At 38.4% G+C, this 27,867-nt stretch overlaps 1 protein-coding gene across 4 annotated transcripts in view; it reads left to right on the forward strand.

Moving 5' to 3' along the window:
- The window catches only part of ATE1 (arginyltransferase 1), a 61,541-nt gene that overhangs the window by 3,390 nt on the left and 30,284 nt on the right, over positions 1 to 27,867 (forward strand). For 2 of the 4 annotated variants that reach the window (XM_072424936.1, XM_072424933.1), the window contains exons 2-7: positions 1,014 to 1,077; positions 3,467 to 3,529; positions 4,794 to 4,897; positions 5,778 to 6,020; positions 8,792 to 9,012; positions 17,146 to 17,274. In XM_072424936.1, coding sequence (XP_072281037.1) covers positions 1,014 to 1,077; positions 3,467 to 3,529; positions 4,794 to 4,897; positions 5,778 to 6,020; positions 8,792 to 9,012; positions 17,146 to 17,274 — 824 coding nt within the window. Of the gene's footprint in view, positions 1 to 1,013; positions 1,078 to 3,466; positions 3,530 to 4,793; positions 4,898 to 5,777; positions 6,021 to 8,791; positions 9,013 to 12,791; positions 12,921 to 17,145; positions 17,275 to 27,867 lie in introns of all 4 variants that reach the window. The other 2 variants (XM_072424934.1, XM_072424932.1) reach the window with 1 other exon arrangement.

Consider the following 27,867-nt stretch of genomic DNA (forward strand, 5'->3'; position numbering starts at 1 on the left):
TGCGCCCAGCTAAAAGGGGCTGGGGAGAACACTGAAGTTTCATCTTTCAAAAGAGATTTCAGTGCACACCGGCAATAGGACCATGCAGCAGGGATTGTGTGCAATGCAATAACTGTGTTGCTTTGTCTAATATGGATAAAGTACAGGATCCCTTGAGATGATATTTCAACTCCAGCCTGGAAATGCTGAATGCAGATCTTAAGTTCTAGGTCAAGTAATAAATGTTCGTTTTGGATAGAGTGGGAGGATATATATTCTGTGCCATGTTTTTATTAGTCTCTCCTCCTTTTTTTTTTTTTTGTCCCGGTGACCAAACATCACAAGTGACGGGAATACACACATTTTAGAGTTGACTGGAGAACAAGAAGGAAGAATAGGTTCTTTATTGGGAACCAATGTTTCAGTGACAGTTGTGTATCATGGGAATTATTCACACTTTGGGGAGATTCCTCTTATCTTTCCCCTTATCTTAAGCTGGGTGGGAAAAAATTGCAGACAGGTGGTGGTCCCTAAATTGTGACCCAGCTTTTCAGTAACCACCCAAAAAGAGCCAGGTGGTTCTGAAAAGTGCTGGGTGGTGCGCCCAGCTAAAGGGGGCTGGGGAGAACACTGCTTTTATTTAGACCCATACTCTTCCTTCCCAGTTTTCAACCCAGCACTTTTTTTGAGGTGGGTGGGAAGAAATTTCAAGTGGTTGGCAGCCCCTGTGTTGTATCTCTTAGTAACCACTCAAAAACAGTCGGGTGGTCGCTGAAAAGTGACGAGTGCTGCGCCCAACTAAAAGAACACAGTATTTGCCCCATTGAAAAAAAATGTAATTTGCTTCGCTATTTGGATACTTTACAATAAAATTAAAAAAATTAGGTCTGTGAATGATGTTACACTTTTCTCCTTCATTGCACTGCAGCTATTTAAAGTAATAATTGGTCACTATTAGATTCTGAGATATCGCCCATGGTCAGATTTATGAGTAGAAATCCTTCATTAGACATTTCTCCTTCTTGTCCTTGCAGGCATGTGGGCGCACTCCCTCACAGTTCAGGATTACCAGGATCTGATAGACAGAGGATGGAGAAGGTAAATGGCTGATGGCTTCCTTATCTATCATTGCTAACTTTCCTTTAAAGTTGATGTATTTATTCAATATTCTTCCTGCCTAATTACATCTTCCAGTATTCTTCAGCTTTTATGTAGGTATCTATTCATCGCAATCTGCACTTCCTACCCATCCCACTTCCTGCCTGAGTCTACTCCCTAATCTTATGTTTATGACAAGGATATACTTGGCTTTTTCTCTGCGGTGATACATGACCGCTCTATGGCTCCCCATCTCTCGGGGGATAATTAAATCAGGCCTGCGTTGTGCATTTTCTGGCCATGTGTTGAGCATATTACACAAACATTGACAGGTTTCTTTTCCCATTGAGGTCAGGGAGGATGTGTGCATATTATTTCCAGAACGTGACCGTGAAACAAGCAGAACAGTAAGGAGAACTACTTCAAGTTTTACAGCTGATTTTTTTTGCAATAAATTTTATCACAGCACAACCTTTTGCAAGGCATCTAGTGAGAGTCTTAAATGGTCTGATAGCTGAAGCTTATAACTAGAGAATTTGTCACAAAAAACAGGTATCGGATCATCATAAAGAATTAAGATTTTGTCCTTGAAGCCTTGAAAAACTTTCCTTGCAGTGGTTCTAGAACAGGGGTGGACAAAGGTTTTTATTCAGGGTTCACAATCTGAAAAAATCTGATTTGCCAGAGGGGCCGGGTCGAAGTTAGAGTGGGCGGGGTTATGCCATCATGACGCCCCTGAATGTGACGTCATGATGGCAACACCCCAGAATCACAGGCTCAGATCTGCGATGGGAGAGTGGGGGGGCTGTGTCACTACACACAACCTGCCCACTCTCAGGTCCGGAGACATGTTCCACAGCTCTGGCCAGTGTGCCCCCCTGGCGGGGATCCTTTTCCTGACCCTGCTCGGAGTGGCACCGGCCAGGGCCATGGAACACCCAAAGAGCTGGAGAGACATCTCCATTTGGCCGTATCCGGCCCGCAGGCCGTAATTTGCCCATGCCTGTGCTAGAATCATACTTCAGGGGTTGAATGCTCATTTATGTCCAGGGGTGATTAAAATAATACTTGTTTTACCTTATCCCACAATCCCCTACAGACTCCGTTTCTCTGAGACCAATCTTCCACAGTCTTTTCTGTAAGCCAACATGGGCTTCAGTCACAGGCGTCAATTATTATTAATATTAAACAGGGTTTATATAGCGCCAACATATTATGCAGCGCTGTAAATTAAATAGGTGTTGCAAATGAGAGATAGATACAGACAGTGACACAGGAGGAGGATAGGACCCTGTCCTGAAAAGCTTAAAATCTAAGATGTGGGGAAGCTGCATACAATAGGATATTTAATGGTATGTGAGTAGTGAGGGTTTGTCATTCCCCTATATTGGAAGACCAATAGACTGTAAATGTAGGTGGAGGATGCTAAGGGCTGGACCATAATTCGGTTCTTAGGGAGACAACAGCAGATTGCTCACTGCCCAGGTACTAAAGTCTCATACAGACGTCTGATAGATGTCAAATGATTGTCCCTGTAAATGATCTTACAGGGCAGAGACGAACATACGAGCAAAGCACACAAATGTCAGAAACCTGTGAACATTATCATCATCCAGTGATAAAAAACCCCAACAAAAACAATGGAAGAGCAGGTAAATACCTACATTTTCAGTTAGATCATCTAAATACATTACAGGTGATTTTAGCTTTCTAGAAAACGGCCACAGCTTAAGTAGAAAACCTGCTTGCTTGTGTGGAAGCGGTGATATCTCTGCAGAGGTCTCCCTACTCCTAAGTTAGAAAAAAAAATGCTCAATCAGTGGGGAGCAGTGGGAACTCTTGAAATTCATACTTTTTAGATTGGCATTTCCCAACCTATTTACTTGAGTGATCCTGTGAAATAACTTTCAGGTCTAGGTGAACTCCCTGTAAAATTACCAAAGCCACAACTCACCGTATATTAGCATGGTGGTCAGTGGGATGAATGCCTCTTATATTGCTGGCCGTTGGAAAAAATCCTTACAGATCATTGGTGTCAGTTATAATGAACTGGGAGGTACAAACTTGAAAATACTGTTTAAGAGCATGTGATTGGCATAATGGCCATGCAGATGATGGTTTTAGAAGTGGAGGTGGGCAGCGTCCATGGCTACAGTTTGCATAGCATGTTTCCGGACTGATGATTGAACATCCTCGTAATGGAATTCGTATTGTATTTCTGTCACTATAAATAGTTGTTTGACAGCCTTATCTTGTGCCTGCAGTCATTTACTTTGTTGTTTATCCTAGTTGTTTATGGAATGTTTTTGGTAACAAATAAAGGAAATGGATTTGTTTAGCAGCATTCTTTTGTATCTGATCCCAGAGTTTTGTATAACTTTATTTTTAGGAGTGGAAAGTATGCGTACAAGCCCTTGATGAATGAGACCTGCTGCCCTCAATACACAATCAGGTATGTTTTATAACTTGGAGTAAATATATATATTATGTGTATCATACCATCACCATTATTTTTAGAATATTTGCACATTGGGGGATTGAAACAGATTTTGTACTCAAGTTTTTCATAGGCTAGTTTAAATCTAAACTTCTGTGTTCTGACTTTGCTTTGTTGAGTTCAGATTGGCTCCTTTGGGAGTTTCTCAGATAAAATCTATACAAATATCAATTTAAGATCAGCTGGTTTTTCTTAAAAGTATAATGTATGACAACAAAAAACATGTGCTGCACATCTCTGTAATACATTTTCATGTACATGTGTAAAGGGGTTGCAAGTACAGAAAAATTACATGCAAAAACCTTCCATTTTCTAACAGAACTAAAATATACTTTTAAGAATCAATGAGCAGGCAGTGCATTATTGCACAATGGGAGACATATGATCTCTCTTCTGCAATAATCCCTCCTACTTGCTTGATCGCTCTGTGTGTCTGTCAAAAGGCTGAAGTACACATGCACAGATTCAGCTTGGGTTGCCACAATACCCTGCAAACCAAGCAAATGAAAATCTGATGCAGCAAATTCAATGTTTTAATTTGCTATCCATTTAAGAGTTGCTAATACTTTATGCTATATTATGGGGAAAGATAAAGTTAAAGCTTCTGGTTAATTATTTCTTTACAAATGTTAGAGGAGGTAAAGATAAAGTACTTTGTCCTATTAATGTCCTTTCCTGTGTGCTAAATGAAGGAGGGATCCAGAAATGAAAAGTATAAAATGAGTATGATTGAGCCATATGGTGATAGAGAGCAGCAAGAGGTCGATGACTGTTAGTATGAGCTGACCCTGATTTTCAGTACAGTCACTGACCCAGAACAAGTATGTGGATGACATGTTCTGGGTCATTAAACATAATATTGAAATAACAGGGTTAGTGTGATAGACAGAACGTTAAGGAGAGGTCAGCATCAGCACATCCTGTGTTTTTCTATAAACAGGTTTCTATTAAAGTTTACTTTCAAGTTTGTAAGGCCAAAACTCAGAGACTGAAAGTGATGGGAATTCAAGATTTTGAGTCACCATCTTTCATTTTTTACCCTTATACTTAAAAGCGAACCTGCCTGGGACGGGCAGATCTCTCAACTGGGACAAAGATGGCAAAGTATTGACTTTACACACAAGATATACAAATGACTGTGGAATCTAAAAAGCAGACATCTAGAGGGAACCCCAGGATATTGTTCCTGTTTTAAGTAATTATGAACTTTTTTTTCTAGGTTATCTGCACCAGATTTCCATCCCAACAAATCACACAAGAAAGTCCTCAAGAGAATGCAGAAGTTTCTTCAGACTGGGGAAGTCTCTCGCTCCACAAACGATGGTGAGAAGATTAGTATTTTAGTTTTAAAAACTTTTATTGAATGTTTTTGAATTTTGTTGAATGGATATATCTAACCGCCCCCTTTAAAGATTCCCAAAAACTATTTAGGTGCAGCTGCAAACAAAAGCTGGTAAGGCTTCAGTAATTAATGAACAAATCAGGCGCTCAAAAATATTACCTTTACACTCATCAATTCTAAAATTAAAAAAATGCATTCATAAAAGTCAATAAAAAAGCAACCGTCATAAAAGATTTTCAGCTTTTCATCTGTCCAATATTATTATTACTCTTAAGCAGAATTTATATAGCACCAACATATTACACAGTGCTGTACATTAAATAGGGGTTGCAAATGACAGACAGACACAGGAGGAGGAGAAGAGCTTACAATCTAGGAGGTGGGGAAAATATTGGACCTTAAATGCACTTACTGGAGGGGACCAAACTTTTATTTAAGACAATGCACTCTATCCTTAAGAAAGTTTTTGGTAGGCTAGAAAGGGTGAAGGTGTGTTGACCTGAAAGTGAAAAATTTTAATAATAAAGCCAACCATTATCCTCACCCTCCCCTGAAGAAAAAAAAAGGAAAATTCCCCTTATCTTGCTGAGCAAAGTAAATGGAACACCTCAGCTTTAATCACTTTTCTTGCTCGCCCCTTCTTCGTATGGCAACCAGGGGAAAAACTGTACAAGCACATTAGAACCAGCAACCAAAGAATCTGAAGGGTGGTTGTCATTTCCAGGTTTTTTGGGACCTGTGTTCTCCACAGCTTGCACTTTAGATTTGTTTGTTGTTTTGTGAGCATATTCACCCTTGATTATTGGTATTCGTGGATTTGCCAGTCCTCTCTCAGCTGAATTTACCTGTTGTTTCTTCTAGAAATTTCTGGAGAGCCAATGGATTCACAGGCTGGCAGTCCCATTTCCCACAAAGTCTGTATTCAGGACAAGACTGATATTTCTGCTGAAGACTTGAAACCTTTAAGTACGGAGCTAGAGGAGACTGAAGGAGAAAACAACAAGCAATTGAACGTGAGCACTGATAAGAAAGTTAATGAAGATTCGGTGGAATCAGAAAAGGATGCTGAACCTAAGACAGCTTTTCAGTCAACTCCAAAACCTGGTAGGTTTCATCTGCAGTCAGCAAGCTGGTGCCTAGTATAGAAGTGAATGTTTGTTATAAACAAGTAAATGGCATACACAAAGAATATTAACAGAACACTAAACCACAGTTTTGCAGTGTCATAGAACATTGGAGAAAATGTTGTTGTAACCATTGTAGTTTATGATGCTTTACAGAGGAATTTGTCTCTCCCTTTAGTTACCGTTGTTCAAAGGAACACAAGAGCTTATATAGTTGTGAGACAATGGGCCTGATTTATTAAAATTCTCCAAGGCTGGAGAGGATACACTTTCATCAATGAAGCTGGGTGATCCAGGAAACCTGGAATGGATCTGGCTCAGGATTCAAAACATTTGCTAACAAATTACATATGACTTTGAAGAAAACAATTCCAGGTTTGCTGTAACACCCAGCTTCACTGATGAAAGTGTATCCTTTTCTGCCTTGAAGAGCTTTATTACATCAGGCCCAATAAATCTGGACTGTTTAAAATGACCTAGATTTCTACATGAATGGCTCTTCAAATATTGTCTGAACATCATCAAGCCACAATAATAGAGAAACACAATATGGCTAAACTAATGACCTAGGCATTTGTATTCCAGGCTAAAAAGTATGTGAACCATTGGATTCAAAAATCTTCATCTTTTATCTGTAGTTGGTTTCACCAAACATTGCTGATCAGAGTTGCAAGGTGGGCTATAAAGAAGTTTCTTCATACAAACCACTCATTGTTTCACTTTTGTGAGCCGTACATGTGCAGGGTTCTCCCTAGGCCCTTTTAGCTGGGCATACCACCTGGCACTTTTCAGCACCCACCCGGCTGTTTTTGGGTGGTTACTAAAGAGTTTGGTCACAATAAAGGGGCTGCCACCCACCTACAATTTCTTTCCACCCGACTTAAAATTCTGGGTTGAGCACTGATGTGTTTAAGTTGTTTTCCTTTGACTTAATATACTGCATTTCAGGTAACTGCCCCATGCTGTGTACACATTTTAATTTCTTGTTCCCGTTATAGCAGCAAGAGACAGCAAGCAGCCCCAAGTATAATATTTGCTATGCCGTGGAGTCACAGTCAGTATCAGTTATTGTGTACCTGGAGGCAGCATAAATATTTATGTCCACAGTCATGCTTTTTTGTGTTAAGGCTGTGATTACTTTGTTCCTGCAAACATTGGGTATCTAAGCAAAGATAGCTTGCATTTCATCAGTCTATAAACATCTCCCTATTTTGTAAAATCTGCATATAACCGTATAGTTTTTTATGTTTGGAAACTGTTCCCTAAGTCCCTGTGCACCATTCTTTTTATTGTACCTCCACAGACAAAACATTTTTCAAAGTAATTATGGATTGGGATCATTTTTTGGTTTTCACTGCTTTAAAGAGCCAGAATGTAAGAAAAACCAAGAATGGTGATTTGCCAGCAAATATTTCAGTGAGCACACTTGACTTGGTGGGGTTTTTTTTCTTCCAAGAACATTGTTGTTTACAATTTAGGAAAAAAAGGGTCTTTTGCATGTTTTTGTTGAAGCCGAATTAATCCAAAGGATCACAAACTAGTATGCAAGATGTGTCTGCCAGGAAGAGGTTGTGCAGCAACAACAAATGACCAGATCTTGTTTAATCCGTTTAATTTTTTAAATTAATTTTTAGATCCAGATATTTCACAATTTACAATTTTTACACTCTTAAGTAGTTATAGAAACCCCGAGATTTGTTTCCTTTTTTGTAGGGGAGATTATACGGAGCGAGTGTATGACTGCAGCGTATGTGTCACACATGCTGTGTTTAGCTATAGATTTATTGGCATGAAAGTAAATGGTAAAACAAGTGGAGATTCTTTTCCTGTTGTCTCTTGGAAATCTTTCCAGCTTGGTTGAGTTTTGTCCCACGCACATATGGCTTCTTTTTATTCTGTTTGTACTAGAAGTACCGATGAGTGGGAGCGTTGGGTGGTGTGCACATTATTTCGATCAATGTGTGTGGTTCTGGGGCTGTGTTATATTTTCTCATGCGTTTATACTTCTGTGATTGATGAAATGTCAGCTCTGTGTGAAGTGATTTAGACTGTATAGGATTTACAGTTATAATGTGTATTTTAGCCAGTAAATGACACTACATGCTAGCCTATTATTATTATTATTTTTATTATTAAACAGGATTTATTTAGCGCCAACATATTACGAGCACTGTACATTAGTCCCTGGTAAATGTGCATCTGTAATTGTATTTATTAATATTGTAAATGGTGCTTTTGCTTCTTTAAATACAGCATCTTTATCTTTTTGAGGAAAGAAGGAATCTTTTAACTCCAGTTTTTTGTGGTTTAGGTTGCAACTTTTGTTTGTGTCCTGCTTCAGACTTCCCCTTATCTTGTTCACTATGGGCACTGGGTCCTGTGCCCCATCTGTTGATAGGTTGGACATTACCATATCGGAATGCCAAGTGGAATTGTTTCATGGTTTTTATAAAACTGGGGGAGATCATAGAACTATGGAGTCAAATGATGTTTTGACACTATCCTGAGCATACAATTTCCTGTTATTGAATTGCAAGAGATCCCTTTTAGTTAGATCCTGGATAGGAGGATGGGCACAATATGTTTTTTGTACTCTATATGGGATCTATATTTTAGCTTTCAGTAATTTAAGTACAGATGCCATTGCATCAGGAAACAAACTAGGCCATTTATAAATAGAAATCAGCCATTTCATGCACTGATTACCTGCATGTACCACATCTCATTGAGCTTTACTTTTATACACTATAGGTATAGGTGCCGATGCCAGTAAACCACCTTGCCGTAAAGCCAAAGACATCCGTAAAGAACGTCGCTTGAAGAAACTTCAGCTGCAAAGTTCTGATCATGCCATATCCTCAGGGGAAACTGTCACCATCCCAAACACATCAAAGCCAAAAGCTACTGGTAGCAAGTCACTGGAGGAATTTCTCATTGTGGCAGACCCAGAAAATGCAGCACATCGACTTGAGGTATGATGTTTTGTCCATTGTTTTTGTAAAAAGTTTCTGCAGTGCCCTAAACTTCCTACAGCCTGTTTCATGGTGCAAGGTGCAGTAAGGCACCACAACTAGCAGACAGGCAGTTTAAGAAGAATTGTAGCTTCCCTTTGCACATTTACATTTATACTATCCCAAAAAAATCTATTATTGCAAATTTAATTTTTTGAATCCCTATAAGGCATTGCAGTTTTCAGGAGTCCAAAATCACTTCAATACAGGTACCCACGCATTGTTTAAACCTGTTTGTTCAATATAAAATGTTTTTATATTCCAGTCAAACATGTAAAAGTGAAGTTTGTGTTTGTTTTATAATCCACTTTGATTGATGGCTCATTGGGGTGGAAACAAGCAGACATGTAGGTATGTTTTTGTTCACTATTGAAGTATTTCAATTTGATTTATTTAGTAAATGCAACAATTGAATAAACTATGTATCAAAAAATAAGCAGCAATTACCAATATGTCCTCTAATCACCTTTCTGATTTGAAAAGTAATATTTAATATAAGAAATTCTCTCAAAGCCAGCGATCTACATTTTATTCCTGTCAGATGTGATGTGGACTTGTCCCCAATAAATTCAGTTGATTCTGTTTGCATGAAACAACTATTTAATTGTGTTACCTGCCCATTCAGTGCAGATTACAAGTACTTCCTGGGCCCCCCAGCAAAGTATTTTCACCATCCCTAAATCACTTCATGTGCGGTGGCACTATGACAGTGCCATATATTAAAATGGCATCTCAGAGAACCTTCACAACGCACATGCATTGCAGTGCACATTAAATCTAGCGTGCTTCAGGTGCAGTGGGGAGAAAAAAGCCATGTGCATGTGCATTTTTTTGTTGCAGCCCATTTAGAATGAACTTGTGTGAATACCCTTAGGATGGTATAAATGGGAAGGCAGTGAGGTAGGGTAAATGTGTGCATATGCTGCAGGAGGCACCATCACTCTGCCCCGAATGGATACAGTAATTGTAACCCTTTAAATCTTTCAAAATGCCTTCATGCAATGTTGAAAAAGCAGTTTAATGTTCCATAACAAATGGTTAAAAAAGCATACTTGGGGAAGGAAGCTTCCAATGATGATCACCTTTTTAAGTAAAAACTCCTGATTGTTCCAGGTAACTCAAAAAGTAATAAAGGCAATATATTAACGTGTGGCAAGGTTCCTGGCATGTTTAAAAAGGAAGGTCAGCAAAGACAGCTGCTGTTTTCCTAAATGCAGCTTTTGTTAAAGGTATTTCTACTGATGCTGTGTTTTGTATGTTTACCACCAGAGGGCAGTATGGGATCACCTGAGACCATCTCACAATGTATTCTAATGCATTTATATGTTTCGGATTATAGTTATATATTATAGTTATATGATAGTTAACTCTTATTTGATTTTTTTTCCCCCCTTAAGGCATTGCTACTGTTTGTGTTCACCTTTGTTGTAAGATAATATCTCCACTGTTTCAAAATATAATGTGTTTTGTGTTAAAAAAAAATACTTCCTACTGTTCAGTGGAGAAAAGAGTAATGTGTAGTTTTACTAATACCCAAAACTGTGCTCCATTATTACACCCAGAGCAAAATATGGCTATTGGTTATTGTAGTTTGCATTAAAGAGACTCTGGTATCATTTTTAATGCTTATTTGCTGTGCTTTATTACTCCGTTTAGAATTAATTACCTAGCACATCAAAGCCATCTACTTGTCTGAGTGTCCAATTTCTTTCTGTGCTAGCCCAGCTACTCTTCCATTTCCCTTATTGCATCTATAACAGGAAGCAGCCAGGGATAAACATAGGTGAATAAATAGGGAGTCACTTCAGTCTTCTGGAGCTGCTCATATCACAAACAAACCCAGTAGCAGTTACAGGACTTTGAATGAATATTTACACATGAAAATTTTACAGGTAAAACAATGTGCATAAAAAACATTAAAGCATATCTAATCTTAAGATTTTGAGTGAAATGAATGGTCTGGCCACATGAGCTCTTTGAGCTTGTTTCCTGCACTGCCTTCTCTAATACATTTGTTTGCCCAAGGAAGGCAAGTTACATATTTTTGTTGCAGGAACCTTTGTATCCTTCCGATAAGTGGAGCTTTATAGTAACCCGACCACATGCAAAGCTTTTCAGTATAAGTGACTACAAATGAATGCCTGCTGGCTAGTAATGACATCTCTGTACTGTGCTCTGCAGTTATACCACTGGCTGCACATCCCCCTACATAGCTGTGCATGGCAGTTTCCTAGCACTTTGCTGCAGCTTATTAATAATCTGCACACAGCTAATTGTTATTTTTTTATATTAAAGGAATTTGCTTTTTCTTACTTTTCATTCCTAAAGCCGCGTCTCTTCGTGGCTTCAGTAGATTATGTATAGATGATGAAATCATGCAGATGGTAGCACCTCGAAATGCTCTTTTGTATGTTAATATTAAAAATGGCAATATTGTTTTAAAAGCATAGGATAGATCTGTTTTTCTTGGTGAAAACTAAGCATCATACAGCTAAAATATGGATGCATATCATCTGTTATTGGCCACATTGTAGCTGCAATGATTTAGTTCATTCCTAAGCACCAGGTCTACATAGGCAAAGGGTAACCATGTCTTTTACTGGTATTTTTGCAATTGGCTGATGTCCTGCAGTAGACGTCTTGTTTTACTGCAAAGTGTAACTAATATTTCATTATATATCACCAAATCAACATTACATGAGACTTCTGACAGGACTGAACAAATCAGGACAAAAATAAGTAGGTATCTAAAGACCATCTGACGGTTAATCCATTGCCTTTCATATATTTTTTGTCTTACCCAGCTGTCTGCAGTTATTAAACCCTATAAACAGGCAACCTACTGTATACACAGTACCTTTAAATCGGAGGTTGATAAATGAAAGTGTCCTATTAAATTCTCTCTGCTGTCGTTATCAAGTCTGTAGTGTTACCTCTTAGGGCCATTTTAGACTTGCAGATGACTGCAAGGTTTTACTGCAGGCTCAACCACACAGCCATTCATCTGAATGGGAGCAGTTGGGAACCATTTTGTGGTTCCTGGAGGAAGAACTGCATCTCAACTCCCTTTAACCATCAAATCGTTACGTAGTTAGAGAGGGGTGATCCGGAGCTTTAGCTGCAAGTCTGAAAGAGGCCTTAGGGTTCTGCAGATTGTGTTATGTATTTCTGCTCACTTTGTTTTAAATGAAACATGAGGACATAGTTGTTCAGATGGGTGCTGAATGCCCACATTTGAAACTTTTTAGCTATATCATTGTTTAATCTTTATATCATCCCTAAAAAAACAACCAAATTATTCAATCGCTTTTCCTAGTTATTAGCATCGTTATTCATACTTTTTTTTCTATTGAATCCAATGTTGGATGAAAACCACTTAATAGACCCCTTAGTGCTACTGGGATATTAGGATTTGCACATGTCTACCTGCTGACCTTCTTTTATAGCCAACAACGGTGGCCAGACCCAAGAAAAAGAGCTCCTGTAATACATTGGAACAAATTGATGTATTGGGCACACACAACCACTTTCACAGAGCCTTCTTTAGGATGTTAGTAAATAAAGTTAAAACTCTAAATCTTTAATTGGATTGACTTAAATTGTTCTTTTGTCTTTGATAGTTTAAAGTAAAAAAAAAAAACATATGGCTATTTATACAATGTAATAATTGTCCAATACTGCAATGATTGTATTGGTGCTACAATTCCAATGTTTTCCTTTTTTTTTCGCTCCTTTTGAAGGTAAGACTTGTCAGGTCTTCTCCTCCTAGCCCTCAGTTCAAAGCTTCGTTTCAGGAGTCTTACCAGGTGTATAAACGCTATCAGATGACCATTCACAAGGATCCACCCGACAAGCCCAGCATAAGCCAGGTCAGACAGTAAGAGAAGGATCTTGCAAAGCTTGCAGAACGACATGACCACAACACTAATCTCACACTTCAACAACCGAACATTATCATATTTAAGTTTAAACTTTGATTTAACAAGTACAGTTCTTTCTTGTGTAGGTATCGATAACTCTTTATACAGCACTGCCACAACATCAATCTTTTCACAAGACCTTTTTTGAGAGAGAAGCTAGTGTGTTGGGTTTACTAAAGGCTGTTCACTTAGCAGAGTTATACGTCTGCAAGAAATGATTCCCTTAGCTTAGTAAAAGAGGTGAGCTCTGGCTTCAGTCACCCAGCCATGTGCGTATATTATATATTCCCTGTATACAATTGGGTATTCTTTGCTAAGTGAATTATCCCTTGAAGGGTGATAATGAACTTTGCTAAGTGAACAGCTATACCCCCTTTAGTAAATCAACCTGAATTAATTGGCTTCAGGAATTTTGGTACATCTTGCGATTTTACTGCAGCCACTCAAGTCACTATATTGTGTATCCTAACTGTACGCATATTTCCCCTTGTACTTGATCTTGTACTTAGCTTTGTGTCAGCAGAAATCGGCAAAGTTCAGCCTAAAAAGCCTAGGAAATCTAAACAGGATCTCGGTGTTCAGCACAAATAGACCTTGCCATGCCATGTTTCTTTACACTGGGCATTGACCCAGTTGTATTATTAGCTGCTTACCTGCAACTCGAGAATGTGTGCTTGATTCCACTGGCTTTTTTTTATTAGAAATGTGCTGATGTTGTTTTTTTGTGGATCTAGGATTGTAAGTGCATAATAAATGACAGAAAGTTCCTGCTGTTGTTTTTCAGGAGTTTGATGTACTTTTTTTGAAGTTTATTTTATTAGTGTGGTGGAAAAGGTGGCATTTTCATTTAAAGTGTATGTGAACAAAACAATATAGGTATTGTAAAGAAAGTGTTTTCCTTGTACCCATGTCAATGGGGTAAAATAGAAAACTTTCCAATTACCTTTTTGATGAGGAAGTTCTTTCCATTGGCTTCCATTTCACCTTAGAGTCAAATTCAAGCTCCTGTGCTTTGCCTTTAAATCCCTCCACAGTTATTGTCCCACTTACCTTTCTGACCTGGTAAAAAAAAATACTCCCCCAGCCACTCTCTTCGCTCCTCCAATGACCTACTAATGACTTCCTCACTCATAACCTCATCACACGCACGGATACAAGACTTTTCTAGAGCTGCCCCGATTCTCTGGAATGGTCTCCCATGTCCTATTCGGCTTGCTCCTACTTTCTGCTCATTTAAAAGAGCACTCAAAACCCATCTTTTTAAACTTGCCTATCCATCTTCTTCTGTCTACTAAAACCGTCACTACTTCCCACCACTACATATCTCCCCTTCTATTGTGTGATGCTTCCCCTACCTCCTAGATTGTAAGCTCTTCGGGGCAGGGTCCTCTCCTCCTCCTGTGTCATTGTCTGTATCTGTCTGTCATTTGCTACCCCTATTTAATGTACAACGCTGCGTAATATGTTGGGGCCATATAAGTCCTGTTTAATAATGATAATAATATTTGTAATGTGGCCATATGAGTGCCAATAAATACAGTATCTCCACGTTGTGAGGGGTGGGGTGTGTGGAAGCTACTTGTGACAAGAATAACCCTCCTATGCTTTTTAAGGTTGGACAAGATCTTGGCTGTGTCGGACAATGGACATTGTTTGTGTCCCATGGGCTCTTTGCTTTTGTCCAAAATTGTTCTGTTTCCTATAATGAATCAACTGCGCATATCAAACCACATCAAACCTATGGATAGCTTTGACCCACTGGCTCTTTTTTTAACTTTAAATATACTTTATGTAAATGTTATTAGACAAAGCTTTAGCAGATATACTAAAACATTAGGTTTCCACTAATTAGTGGAACAGACAAAACAAAAGGGCTGTTATCATAATAGCCAATACATTTGTGTATTCTTCAGAGCAAGTTTGAAAGGAAGGTAAAATCTGGTTGCTGGGGGCAGCACTCTTATTCTTTTTTATGTCTTTTTTACAATTTGCTTTCTTTACCTGAACTTCACTGGAGCTCAAACTGCTTGAATCCAGTAACAGCCTGACTTTTGTTCTTGCTTTTCATGATAATAATCTTCCCTTTTGGGCCCGGTTGGTACAATATTTCTGGATTAATTTAGATGAACTGAAGGTTTAGGTGTTATGTTGTCCATATACATAAACAGTTTTCTACTATTCTAGCTCTTTATTACAAAAACAAGTAGAGTTATTGCAACATACTAAAAATCCTGCCGACATATAAACTAATATATAAAAACACAAACTGATGGTAGTAGGTTCACCATAATTGGTTATTTTTGTACTGAAAACAAGTTAGGATTTCAAGAACTTTTGTCTATTTAACCTCAATTCTGGCCAGATTCTACTAATATACAAATATCAGTTTTAGGTTGACTAATCCCTAAAGTGTACCCCTACTAGCCACGCTAAATATTCTCCATGGGGTATGGTAATACCCAACCATGATTACCAGTCCATGGAGTCCCTCACTGTCTTCCTCTTACCTGTGATTGTCTCTGTGCTTGTTTTTATTGGCGCTGCCATCTTGTGTTATGGCTCCTGCGGTCACTTCTAATTTCATGCTATTGCGTTTGTGCAGGAACTCTTCTGAAGCCCTTCTGCAATACACATGTCACACATCTCAAGGGGTTCTGTAAATTGTACTAATCTTGTGCATGTTCAGCAGCAGCTACCTATACCATCTGCCTACTCATGAATCAGGAAAATGAAGGTTAATTGGTTTCCCCCAAAATTGTCCTTAGACTGTAAAGAAGATAAATTATTGAGGTAGGGATATTAGATTGTGAGCCCCTTTGAGGGACAGCTAGTGACGTGACAATGGACTTTGTAAAGAGCTGCGAAATGTGTCAGTATGTGTATAAATACTGTGTAATAAATAATATGATATAAATCATAAGGACAGAATAGGACTTGTTTAGAACAAATGGTTAAGTAGATTTTAAGGGTTCCACTATGTAATGAATTCAAGGTCACCTATGCAAAAAAACCTTTGGTGAAAAACTCTTGATTAAGATTAACAAATATTAAAGAGCAATGAAATGGAGCATAAGTGATATTACCGTAATTGTCAGTTGATCCTGCTGTGGGTTTAAAAATCCAGGAAAAGTACAGTGTTAAGGAAATATCTGGTCACCTGCAGTGTTTCCCCCAGCCCCTTTTAGCCGGGTGCACCACCCAGCACTTTTCAGGAACCACCTGGCTGTTTTTGGGAGGTTACTGATGAGTTGGGTCACAATACAGGGGCTGCCACCTGCCTACAATTTCTTCCCACCCAGCTTGAAACATTTTCTGGGTTAAACACTGCACCTGTATCTGGTTTTTAATTTTCGAAGTGACTTTTGGAAAAAAATAGAAAATCATAAGCGTTTAGCTCCAACCATCAACAATTATGTGCAATGCATTTTTGATCTCATGGCCTCCATATCTTTTACTTGTGATGAACTTACCCTTAGGTGTACGAAATTGGTGTTTAAACTACAGTGTAGGAACACTACTAAAAACTGAAATGTAAAAAAAAAAAGGAACCATAATCTGCAACCATAATTATGAATTTGATCCTGCCTGTGGTCATCGTCAAAATGAGGCACTTACCTAAAAAGTTTATTTTTATACCTTTTACATTTTTTGCTCGGGTTTTCCTAACTTGATCTCCATATATCTCAAAATAACTCCCAAAAAACTAAATAGGAAAGGGTTGGACTTTTTACATTTTTATATTTCTGATGTATATCAATTTATAAAGTTGCTTCTAAGATTTTACACTTTGCTGTGCAGTGTAGGGCTGGGCAAATTCCAGGAGTTGGAAAGTCAGCGTAACTAAAACATTTATAGCTGACTTTCCTTTCCTTTTTCCTTTCACAGAGGAGCTAACTGACTAGCTCCTCTGTTCCTCATTAATTTACCTACTCCTGGCAGTATTTTCACCTTGTATTTCTTTTTGGTTAGGCATGGATCAGTCAATGTAGCACTTACTAGGAACAGGTGACAGGTTGATGTATATTGGGATTATTTATATTTTTTTTCTTCCTCCATAGCAGATGGCAATATACTACAAACCTGCAGTGCCCATTACTGCACATCTTCATGTTCATGCATTATATTAGTTCTGTAGCTTATCCCTTGTCTACTTGACTTTCCCTTGCCCCTTAAGGTCAAGTTAGTTCCAGTCTCCATGGAGGACCCAGAATTCGTGTCATCCTTCGAATCATCTGCAGCTCTCTATGCCAAGTACCAGATGAGCGTGCACAAGGATCTCCCACATGAATGCGGCCCAGATGAGGTACAGCCAATCTGCTCCTCTTACGTGTTGTTCTGTGTCCTATCCTGTATTTTTTTTTCCCTCGTCAGTCTCTTCATGGTTTGTCACAGCACTTTATGGGGACATGGTTGAACTTTCCCTCACACATCGCAGCAGTCATCACTTTACTGCTAGTGTAACATAGCTGATGAGTCACTTTTTTCCCTGTAAGGTGTGTTTTACAAGACTCCGTGGCCTTGCCTTTCCAGTGTATTTTATAGTCCCATTTTTTTTCTGCTGAAAATGTCCAGACCAAATTTTACACACTCCTGTTGTGACTCATATGTGCTTGTTAAAAAGAAGCAAAGCCCCACAATTCCATGGGGACGAGTATATTGTCATCTCTTACACCAGCTGCTGTATGAGGCTATAAAGAATATAAGAAGTTTAATCTGCTTATATTTTGCCCTCACTAGTTCCTAGTTTCCTGCTTTATTAATTCGTATTTCATTATTAATAAACCTTTCAAATTAGTATTACATGCCTTTTTGAGATCCAGTCACATCATCTCTTTAATCAATACAGGCAGATTATGGCAGGTGGGTGGGACCAAAAGGGTGCTGTACAAAGCTTTCTGAAAAACGTACAGAACCTTGCTCTTGTGGGATGGCTCTTGGGAGGAGTTGTGCAATTATCCAAATGCTCTGATGGATGGATATCAGTCTGGAGAAGTGGGACATACCTAGACATTCTATATAGGAAATGCTAAAATGTGATGCTGAACCACCATGACCGAAAGGGTAAAAATCTAATGAATAAGAGGGGCCAGGGGTGGTAAGGCTAGGGAGGAGGGAGCTAAATGATACTGAGCCAGGAAGTAGGTTTTTCTTAAGCTTCTATTGCATAAATAAAGCAAGTATACACTTTAATCACATAGAATGGGGCTGTACAACTATGCAATACGTCTTGAGCACAACTTTAATGTATCAGAAAATGGGTAACGCTGTCTCCACAAGCCCGATGTAATGGGTTTTGTCTAAGCAATAAGAACATTAGTACCTAAGATAAAACAAACAGTAATTATTTTAGTGCAGTCTGTAAATGCACATACAGTGCAGCTGTAAGAGTTGCCAATATGTTATTCCTTGGCGTGGGGCAAAGGACTTGCCTATAAAGATGAGGTCAGCGTGATGGACAGTAGATCCCTTTCATGGCAATTACCTAGTCAGAAGTGCAGGAAAGGTAAAATTGAAAGGAAAAAAAACAATAAATTAGAACAAGCAAACAATGTTTGCGATCACACACATTTTGTAGGAGAACAGAATCCTTTATTTCTAATCAAATATTTTCTTTTATATTTGCAACCAGGGTTAAGTACATAACCAACTTCTTTTCTCTCTTTCACTTTCTCTTTTTTATCCATTTTGTCAAAATGTGTTTTTGGTGCTATGTAAGTGGTCCCTTACACAGTAAAGGGTTTTCCAACATGAGCATTCTTCCGCTGCACAACTACATTAGGGTTTCCCCACAAGTCTGTTGCACAGAACAGTTTACCGAATGTTCTACAAATGCGGAATATATACCAGATTTACATTTACATTTAAAATTTGCATTTTTACCTCAAAGCATGTGATTCCATTAAATCCCAAGACACCATAACAATCCTGCATTTTAATGTACAACAGTAATGGATATGAACCATTTGTGTTAAAGTTGGGCTGTTGTTTGGGCCTACGCTGCTTTTCTAGTAAATTTAAAATAGAAACTGCTATATTGGTTTTATATAAAGTCATATAAAGATTCTTTTTACCTGTAAATATGATTAGGGGCAAGATGAGATTCAGGTGTTAAGAGGTACACTACTTAACCTGTTTACAATCACTTTTTTGTGATAATAAATATTACAAGTTTTATGGCATCTGTATAAAATGCACAGAAAACTCCTCATAATTATCCCACTCCCCTGCAAGAGTTTTGGCCTTTTACTGGATTCTAGAATACAGACATACCTTATCCCTAAACCCAGCAAAATCAGACAGTATCTAGAGGCTTCATCCTGTCTGATCTCTGTAACCACATAAGTACAGAGCCTGGCTGTGCAACTTCTGCAAGAAAACACTTTGACTGCACTAAAGTGCTTGTGGCTAGGGAATGAAGTGCCAACAGCTGCTTACTTACACAGAGCACTTCTTGTTGGCATCTGAAAATCCTAATCCCAGAGGTGTCTAAAAATGTGCTGCAGGTAACATTTGGTTATGTTTTCTATATGTATATACTAGAACACATTCTACTTCCCTCCTTACATTCTGATCTTTGTATTTTGTATTTTCATTTTACATTTTTATAATTGCTTCCATTTTTTGTTTTTTTTATTGTGATATTATATAATGAAAACATTTTATTAGAAGGTAGGTTTAAAATAAAATTGTAGAGGGTTTTTTTCTGGGCTGGTAAATTAAGTATTTAAACATAATTAGGCTTTCCCCCAGTATCAGATTCTTTTGTGTCCTGAATAACATTTTGCTTCTTTTTAGTGATTTGTATATTCGATTTATCTCTCACAAAGCACTGGAGAGGAGAAGAGCAGGCACTATTGTTAAAATGTTACTGAATTTGTTTATTAAAGAAGTGAATCTGGCATTCACTGAAACATTTCCTGGTGGAGAAATGTTACTGCCATTGAAGCAAATGGACCTAGAAGATTCTCCTCCAAGGAATGTTTCAGTGAATGTCAGATTTTCTGGTATATAAATAGAGCCCCCCAGAGATCGTATCTAGGAGTGATGGAAACCTTTAGATTTTAATTCACAAGTTCAGCCAAATCTTTTTTTGTGGGGTGGGTTGGTAATAAAAGTTTTGTAAGGCTGAGTACACATACATTGATTTTTGTCGTTGGAAAAGATCTTTCATGATAGTTTCCAAAAACACTGAAAGATTCAAAAACGAGCGCTGTACATACAGCCTCATTCTGCTCCGTAGAGAGGAGGGGGAGAACGAGCGAGTGCACCCCGCTGTGTTCACTTGCATTGCGTTTGTTCATCTTTTGTCATTTCTGGTTCCTCCAGGACAGATCCATGAATGAAATCGGACGGCTGCTGTACATGTCAGATTCTCTTCCGAACCGCGAGGCGAGATTCAGACGAGAATCATCTGACGTGTGTACACAGCCTAAGATCTTGTTTGCCACGTGTCTTCATCATACAGATATACCATCCTGGTGACCCCAGGACAAAAACTTTTTTAACTTTTTTGTAATGTAAAAAACTTTGAGTTGACCAGTAAAATTTAGCCTTCGTCCAATAATTTTCTAGGTTCAGGCTCTGCAGGCACCTTGATTCACCAGCCTGAAATTACATAACGCCCACACCTGTACAGGGGTTCATTTATTCTGGCAGCGATCTTCAGCCTGCACAGCTCCGCTTTTTTGACTGATACTTATTGATCAGTCAGGTAAGTAGGTGGTATTATTGCAGAAGGTACATTGCCTGTCCTTTTTTGCAATAATGATTTGCCTGATGGACTTTTATCCAAGTGCTGGAGTTTTATCCAAGAAGTCAAATTTTAGTTCTGATTTGAAGAAGATTGCAAATAGGCAGGTCATTTCTGCAGTACAGGGCTGCCTGTTTAGAGTCTAATTTTTCTAATTTAAATCTACTTTAAACTTCAATTTGTCATGGAATAATAATAATAATAATATTAATGGAAGGAAGTAGAAGATATGATGAAAATAAAGACAGTTTGTCTGTTTTCTCTGCAAAATTAAAAGTGCTTCTTGCAAACACTTTAAATTCCCTGAATCACAGCCATCAATTATTTTGTCTTTAGGAGGGAAACGCAGAATAAAATGCTTATGTGTCTAGGAGCTTTGATTATTTTTCTGAACAAAATTGTCTCATAATTTTGTTAATGTAAATCTCGCCTTCGTGAATAGTGTTTGTGTATTTAAAGGCTTTCCAACCTTAATGCGATGTCACTTTGCAGCCCGTTTAGTCCTGCAGTTTTGTATCTTCACTTAGTCTTGGCGGCTGCATAATTGGAGCTGAGTGCTGAAGTCATTTGTCAGGACACAATGTTTTGTCATGAATAACAGCTTATCACTTCACTCCAATCAGTGTCAGGACCAGCTTCCTCTTTGCATTGGGAGAAAGTGATTAGAGGAGAGCAGTGAGCTAAGCCTTAAAGGTAAACAATAGTGTGTTTTCATGGGGGTACACAATTTGAGCATTTATTTTAAAGACTAAATGAAAGTATTTTGTCTAAAGGGGGTTTTATGCTTACTAGTCAGTTTATTTCTATATGAGGGTATTTCTTAAACTGGCAGTTTTTATAAACAGTTTGTATCCACACATATTGTTGCACAAAATCATCACAAACTAGGCAATTCACCATCAGAATTTGATTGTGGAGCAATGACTTCTTCAACATAGTTTCAAAGTATGAGAAGAAACTTTAGCAATTTAGTTCAAAGTGATTAGATTTTTGCAACTAGCTGTAACTAGGGTAATTTTTATCTCACCTCTGTGGTCTCATCTATGTCTTTGTATCTAAAAGTAGAACCATAATTTTAACTTCTATCAAACATCGAGCCTACAGGTTGTTTTGTTTATTTACTTTGATAGCGATCCTTTAAAGGAAAGGAGCAGTAACGCTATACTGAATTCAGTCACTATCCTTGGCTCCGTCTTTGTAATGCAGCAGATGCATCCCAGCTACGTATGGGTTCCCTAGGCTTCCATAATAAGTGCTTCCGAGCTTACGAAAGATGTACAAAGAGCAATTCATTCCCCTTACTTGCTCTTTAGATTGCTTTCTTGTACAGTATTTAATAAACTCTATTTAAGATATCTCCCCTCCAGTTGTATGATACTTCCCCCACCTCTTAGATTCTAAGCTCTTTGGGGCAGGGTCCTCTCATCCTGTGTCTGTATCTGTCTGTCATTTACAACCCTTATTTAATGTACAGCGCTTCGTAATATGTTGGTGCTAAATAAATCCTGTGTAATAATATAGTGTCTTACCCCTGGACAAAGAGACACTGGCCAACTACTGCAGTTTAAGCAAAAAGCACAACCTACATATGTAGTAGGGAAAATACGGCTACACTCCTAATTAAGACCCAGTCCCTACATAGAATTAGCCAACTTGGCAGAATAAATACTGCTTCCATATTTTCCCAGGAGATATAAATGTAATGCTGACCTGTTCCATTGCCACCTTTTTCTATTCGTGCCTTAAGGTGATGTTCATTCTTGGGATCCAACATTGTATTCAGGATTTGGAACTTTTTGAAAATGTGGGTGTTCATATTGCTATTTAAAAATAAATGTAGACACATGTTCTTGCAGTTCATCCGTTCTGTCAGCTTCGGTACTTTTCAAATAAGAATGGTTGTAAAATTTAGAATGACCACTTACACTGTGTGGTCCATTGCAAGAGAGTTTTTTCACGGCAGCTCTGCACTTTATGGGAATTTTCACAAAGGACACTGAGTTCACCCGTGCTTAGGTGCCATAGGCAGAACACAGGGGTTAGGTAGGTATAATTCTATTTTTAGGTGTATTTTTCTTAGGGAAGGGGGCCCAAAGAATCATTATTATTTTTCTATGAAGGAATAGTATTCTCTCTCATTCCATGCTTATTTGAAATGCTGCTTTAATATCCTGGAATTATGTACTGCTTATGTGTACCCCAATCTCACTTAACTGGAGGACCTGCAAAAGTTAACTGGCCTTTGATTGAAGTTTCATTGACGTCTTTGGTTAAGCATATAGGGGCACAATTATTGCTGTGAATCTTCTAGCCAGGTGTATTAGAGTGGGGATAATCAAGCTGTTGTAAAAATTATCACAGTTGTGGGAAGTGCATGTGGTAGATAGCACACTTTTACCTTTTCATTTTTACTGTGTCCTCTCTGAGATTTAATTGCTCTAAAATAGTATTTATGATAAAGCCATTGGCTGCCTTCTTTAGCCCTCATTTTTTAACAAATCTTTATCTAGTTATTTTTACCTCTGTTACTAACAGAACAAGCATTATTTTTCATGTGCCTAGCCCAAGCTATTCCAGGACACACTTAAATCCTGCTCTTGTCTTCCATAGTAGATCTGTGGACAGGGGAGGCTGGTAAATATAGACTGGTTCCTCTACTTTGATTTAGAGCAATATGCAGCTTGCTGGGGAGAAGGTGAACAAGCACTCCTCTGTTCTGCACTACATTAGCTGAGCCCTCCCTTCTTCCTCCAGAACAAGTAGAGGTGGGGGTACACTCTGCATGCCTTCTAAACCGCAGCCACCCGCCAGTGAAACGGAAATGCAGGAGGCAAACACACCGGGCTCAGCTAGTTCCAGCTCCAAGGGACAATCACAGCTTTGACATTGTGCAGTAACAGCATGTGCAAGGAAGCAGGCCAGCAAAGTGATGGAATGCCTTCTTACCATCCCCCCCCCCCAATATACACACACATTTAACCCTGACTAACCCTGACTAGTTACTAACCACGCTGCACCCATAAAGCAATCTGTTCTCTTGTTGTTGTCTTTTAAGTGCATTTAGTTATAAATACATTTCTCACCAATATAGGGATTTCTACTGTTTCTTCTTCTTTAGTTTCTTAGATTTTCACCCTCTACTCCTTTTTGGCTGTAAAAAAAAATCCTAATTTTTATATATAAACTTTTCCACTAGGTTTCCACCAGTGTTCCTGTACTAAGTTCATCATAGTCATTCTTGGATGACCACCTTTGTTCTTCTTTGGTCTGAAAAGATTTTTCTTATACCAAGCTTGGAATCTAGAAGGTTTCCAAGGAGATCAAAATAAATTATTTATTGGATCTCAAGACATCTGGTATGAAATTAAAGTAAAATCACTATATTCATTCAGAAAACAATTCCCTACTTTTTTAAATAACATACTCAAGGCTTTGGATTTTCATTTTGGTTTTTCTAGAGTATACTGGAAGAATTACTTGTCAAAAACACATCCTGAAAATACAGTTTTACTGATTTTCATTATAAATTTCGGGGATTCCCAGTCCTTCCAAGGAGTGTTATAGTAGTGCATCCTCCATTATCTTTTCTTCTATATTGCACTTGGCTTGCATTTTCTGTGCCAGCCTACTTCTTGATCTCTAGTAATTTATCCTAAATTATGCACCATCACACACCAATACCCTCTGCAGGTTTTATACTCCCAGTGTTCCGCATAGTTAATCTGTAGTTTATGTGTGAGAGAGAAAGAAAGACAGGCTTTTGAAGGGCAAGATTATTTTTTAAAAACACTTATTTTTTATTCTGTAGTTTAGTTACCCTGAAGTCCTAGTTTAAACCATAGATCAGTAGTTTCCCAATCTTTTGGAGCTCGCAGACCACTAAATCTACGAGACTCCAGACCGCACATGCGGGGGAAGCCATATATCACTCGAAGCCGTGTGTCACTCGAGGGGGAAGAAACTTCCCCCTGAGTGATGTCATAATGCCCGAACCGGCCTACTTTCTCATCACAGGTCTGAGCCTGCAATGGGAAAGTGGGCAGGTTGTGTCCGGAGACACAACGCGTCCTGAGCCTGCGATGCATGTGGGGAACATGGTCCACGGCTCTTGCCGGTGCACCCCCAAGCGGGGTCCTTCTCTAACTTCTCTACGTGCTCTTGCGGCCGAGCTGTCAGACGGCCATGGCCCACTATTTGGGGACCCCTGCCATGGATTAAAATGTAGGCTTGAAGGACATGGTTGGTGGCTGTAACGTCTTTGGATTGTGTGGACAGATCACAGACTGGCTCTGCTTCTTGTATAGCATCACTTTTGATGTCAGAAGTTGACCTTTTACAAGTAAAGATAGCATGGCATATGACACACTATTAAAAGAGTTTTTCTTTATAATGAAATTATTAATTAATAGAAATTTTATTTTAATCAAATACATTTTTTTAATATTAGCAATAGGGTAATAATAGGGTGTACTGTGTAGTCTCCCTTTTGTGTCTATAGTGCAATATGAATAAATGAAAGGAACCTTGTAAATTATTGCCATAGGCAGGATAATTTTCCTTGGGTATTTTCCATGTTGATGCCATCTATGATGAGAAGGATGCCAAGAGCAATATGGGCAACAGGTTTATTATTATAATTTTAATTACTTTTTTATTGTTACTTAGTATAAGGTCCTCTTCATAACCGGAAAAGTCTAGTTCCAGACAGTAAAAATAATAGATCTTGCGGTTACATTTTACTAAATGTACATCTTACTAAATACTTACAACAACTAAATGCAGGATACAACTTTTATTTGGACAGCAAATTTTAGTGTAAGCCCCCAAAAAATTACATTGCATTTTGTTTTTTCTCTATTTACACTTAGTGATATATTCTCATATTAAATAACTTTCAGTCTGACCATGCTAGGCACGGAAGCAGGTCCATGCTGATATGTTCAGTTTCTGCCCCTGGGTTATCATTTGAAGATACAGGGTCATATGCCCATGCATGGTGTTCCTGAATTCCCTATAGTTAGACAACCCTGATGTGTAGATTGGCAGCATACATGCTGTGTATGACGCCACATTCCAGCCCAGTGCCTACTGTTTATGCTCTCAGTACACATGTAATCTACCTATTATCCAGACAAGTGTTTCTCAACCTTTTTAACACAGTGAAACCCCTTGAAATAACTTTCGGATCTTCAGGGAGCCCCTACAATAGTTACCATATCCACAACTCACAGTTACATTAGTATGGTGGTCAGTAGGACGAATTGCTGGCCATTGGGGAGGAAGTCATCCTTACAGAAAAAATTATTGGTTGTACTGATCTGAAAGTCACAAATTGCATATTTCCCAAGGAACGCCTAGCATCTCTGGAGAATTTGTAGGGTTTCATGGAATCAAGGTTGAGAAACACTGATCAAGGCACTCCCGCTGCTGCCGAAAAGAGGGACTTAATGTAGTCAAGAAACATTCCCTTTAAAAAAAAATTTTAAGGGCCAGTTTGCATTAAGTTGGCCTATTGAGTTTTTTGGTGCACTGGTAGGAGTTTGTTTACATATGCTTTGACTATACTAATAAATACATTTTGCTATATCTATTCAATAAATGAAAGCAAGAACCCGTTGTTCTTGAGACCTTATTAATATTTCCAGGTCACTCTGTGGACTACAGAAAAAGAAAGAGGGAGATTTGTTCTGTAGTTCTAAAACACTTCTTGTAGTTGAATGGCATCACACTTCACCTCCTTTCTCCTCCATAGATACAGTAGGGTGAGTGAACATTGTCACCTTTTAACAGGATGGGTTTTATTGTTAGGGTTACTAGGTGAGAGTTTCTTAAAAAATAGAAAACTAATAGAGCCACCTCATCTAAGATATGTTAAGCTATAATATATATTCATTTTTTTTTTAAATAGAGATAAATTGTAACCAACAGAAAATAGATGGAAATCTAGCATCAGTAGATGTAGTTAATATATGTAATAAGGTGTCCTGTAACTTTATAGCACATGTTGTCTTATAGCCCTACTGCCATGCTGCTAGCAGTTAGTGTTACATTAAAGTAGATTCTATTGGAAAGTCTGAGTTCTTACAGCTCCAGGTAGAGACCCTCCTACACAGCTGTCTTGTAAGCGGCAAAGACCCTCGTTCACTCTGTTATTCTATCTTGTGAAGAACAACATTCCATAACTGTCAGGGTTGATTGGAAGAGTCCTAGTATTACATTCCAGAAACAGATGGTGTTAAAACATAGGGTTGGTCCACTGATGATCCAAAAATCTGACACCTCAGGAAGCATTTAGGATTTTCTTTTAAGTGATCATAACTTTAGAGGTGTATCTGACCCTAATATTTGCATGCATGGAATGATTACCCGTATGTGAATGTCACATATGTATGTGTATGTCCAGTTCTTTAAGACCCATATACACAAAAGGTTGTTTCCAGGGCAAGTCCTACATGGCTGTTCTGAATGAATGTATTGAGCCTACTGGTCCAATATACACATTACAAGGCGCTCCATGTACATTTGTTTTCATAGATCTTCCCAGCAGTCCCTTTACAGTAAGAGTGTTTAAATGGCAGGGAACATAAGTCACACTCCTTGGCTGTGCTTCTGTACATAATACTCCTACTGGTACAAAAAATATTTAACTTTTTTAGTGTAGTTTATTTTATATCAGCTGCCACGTAGACTTATTGGAGCAAGTAAAATAAAAAAAAAAGATGATTGATCACAGGACGGTAGGTGCAGATATGAAAAACTATTGAATCTATTGGATCAGCCTGACTTTTAAGCAACTAGTAGTTTCAGCAGCAGCACTAGTAGTCAGCCTGCATATTCTCCCTAAACTAAAAAAAAAACTCCATCCCCACATTTATGCATTTGGGTTCTGAACTTGTGACCTTTCCACAGCAGCTGTCTCTGCTTGACATCTGTTAGACATCCTTCCCATTCACATTCACTCATTTCACTAGATTCTCCATACCTATACATGTATACCTAACTTTATTTTGCAGAGCATTGGAGAATATTTTCTGGGGACCAGGGAACACAAAGCATATTGACTTAAAGCACAAGCATTTGCTTTCGTCTGATATTTCTTTGGCAATCCAACAAAGGGCTAGCTTTTCTGTATGTATGTGTGTGTGT

The sequence above is a fragment of the Pyxicephalus adspersus genome, chromosome 10, assembly GCF_032062135.1.
Source record: "Pyxicephalus adspersus chromosome 10, UCB_Pads_2.0, whole genome shotgun sequence".
Lineage (NCBI taxonomy): Eukaryota > Metazoa > Chordata > Amphibia > Anura > Pyxicephalidae > Pyxicephalus > Pyxicephalus adspersus.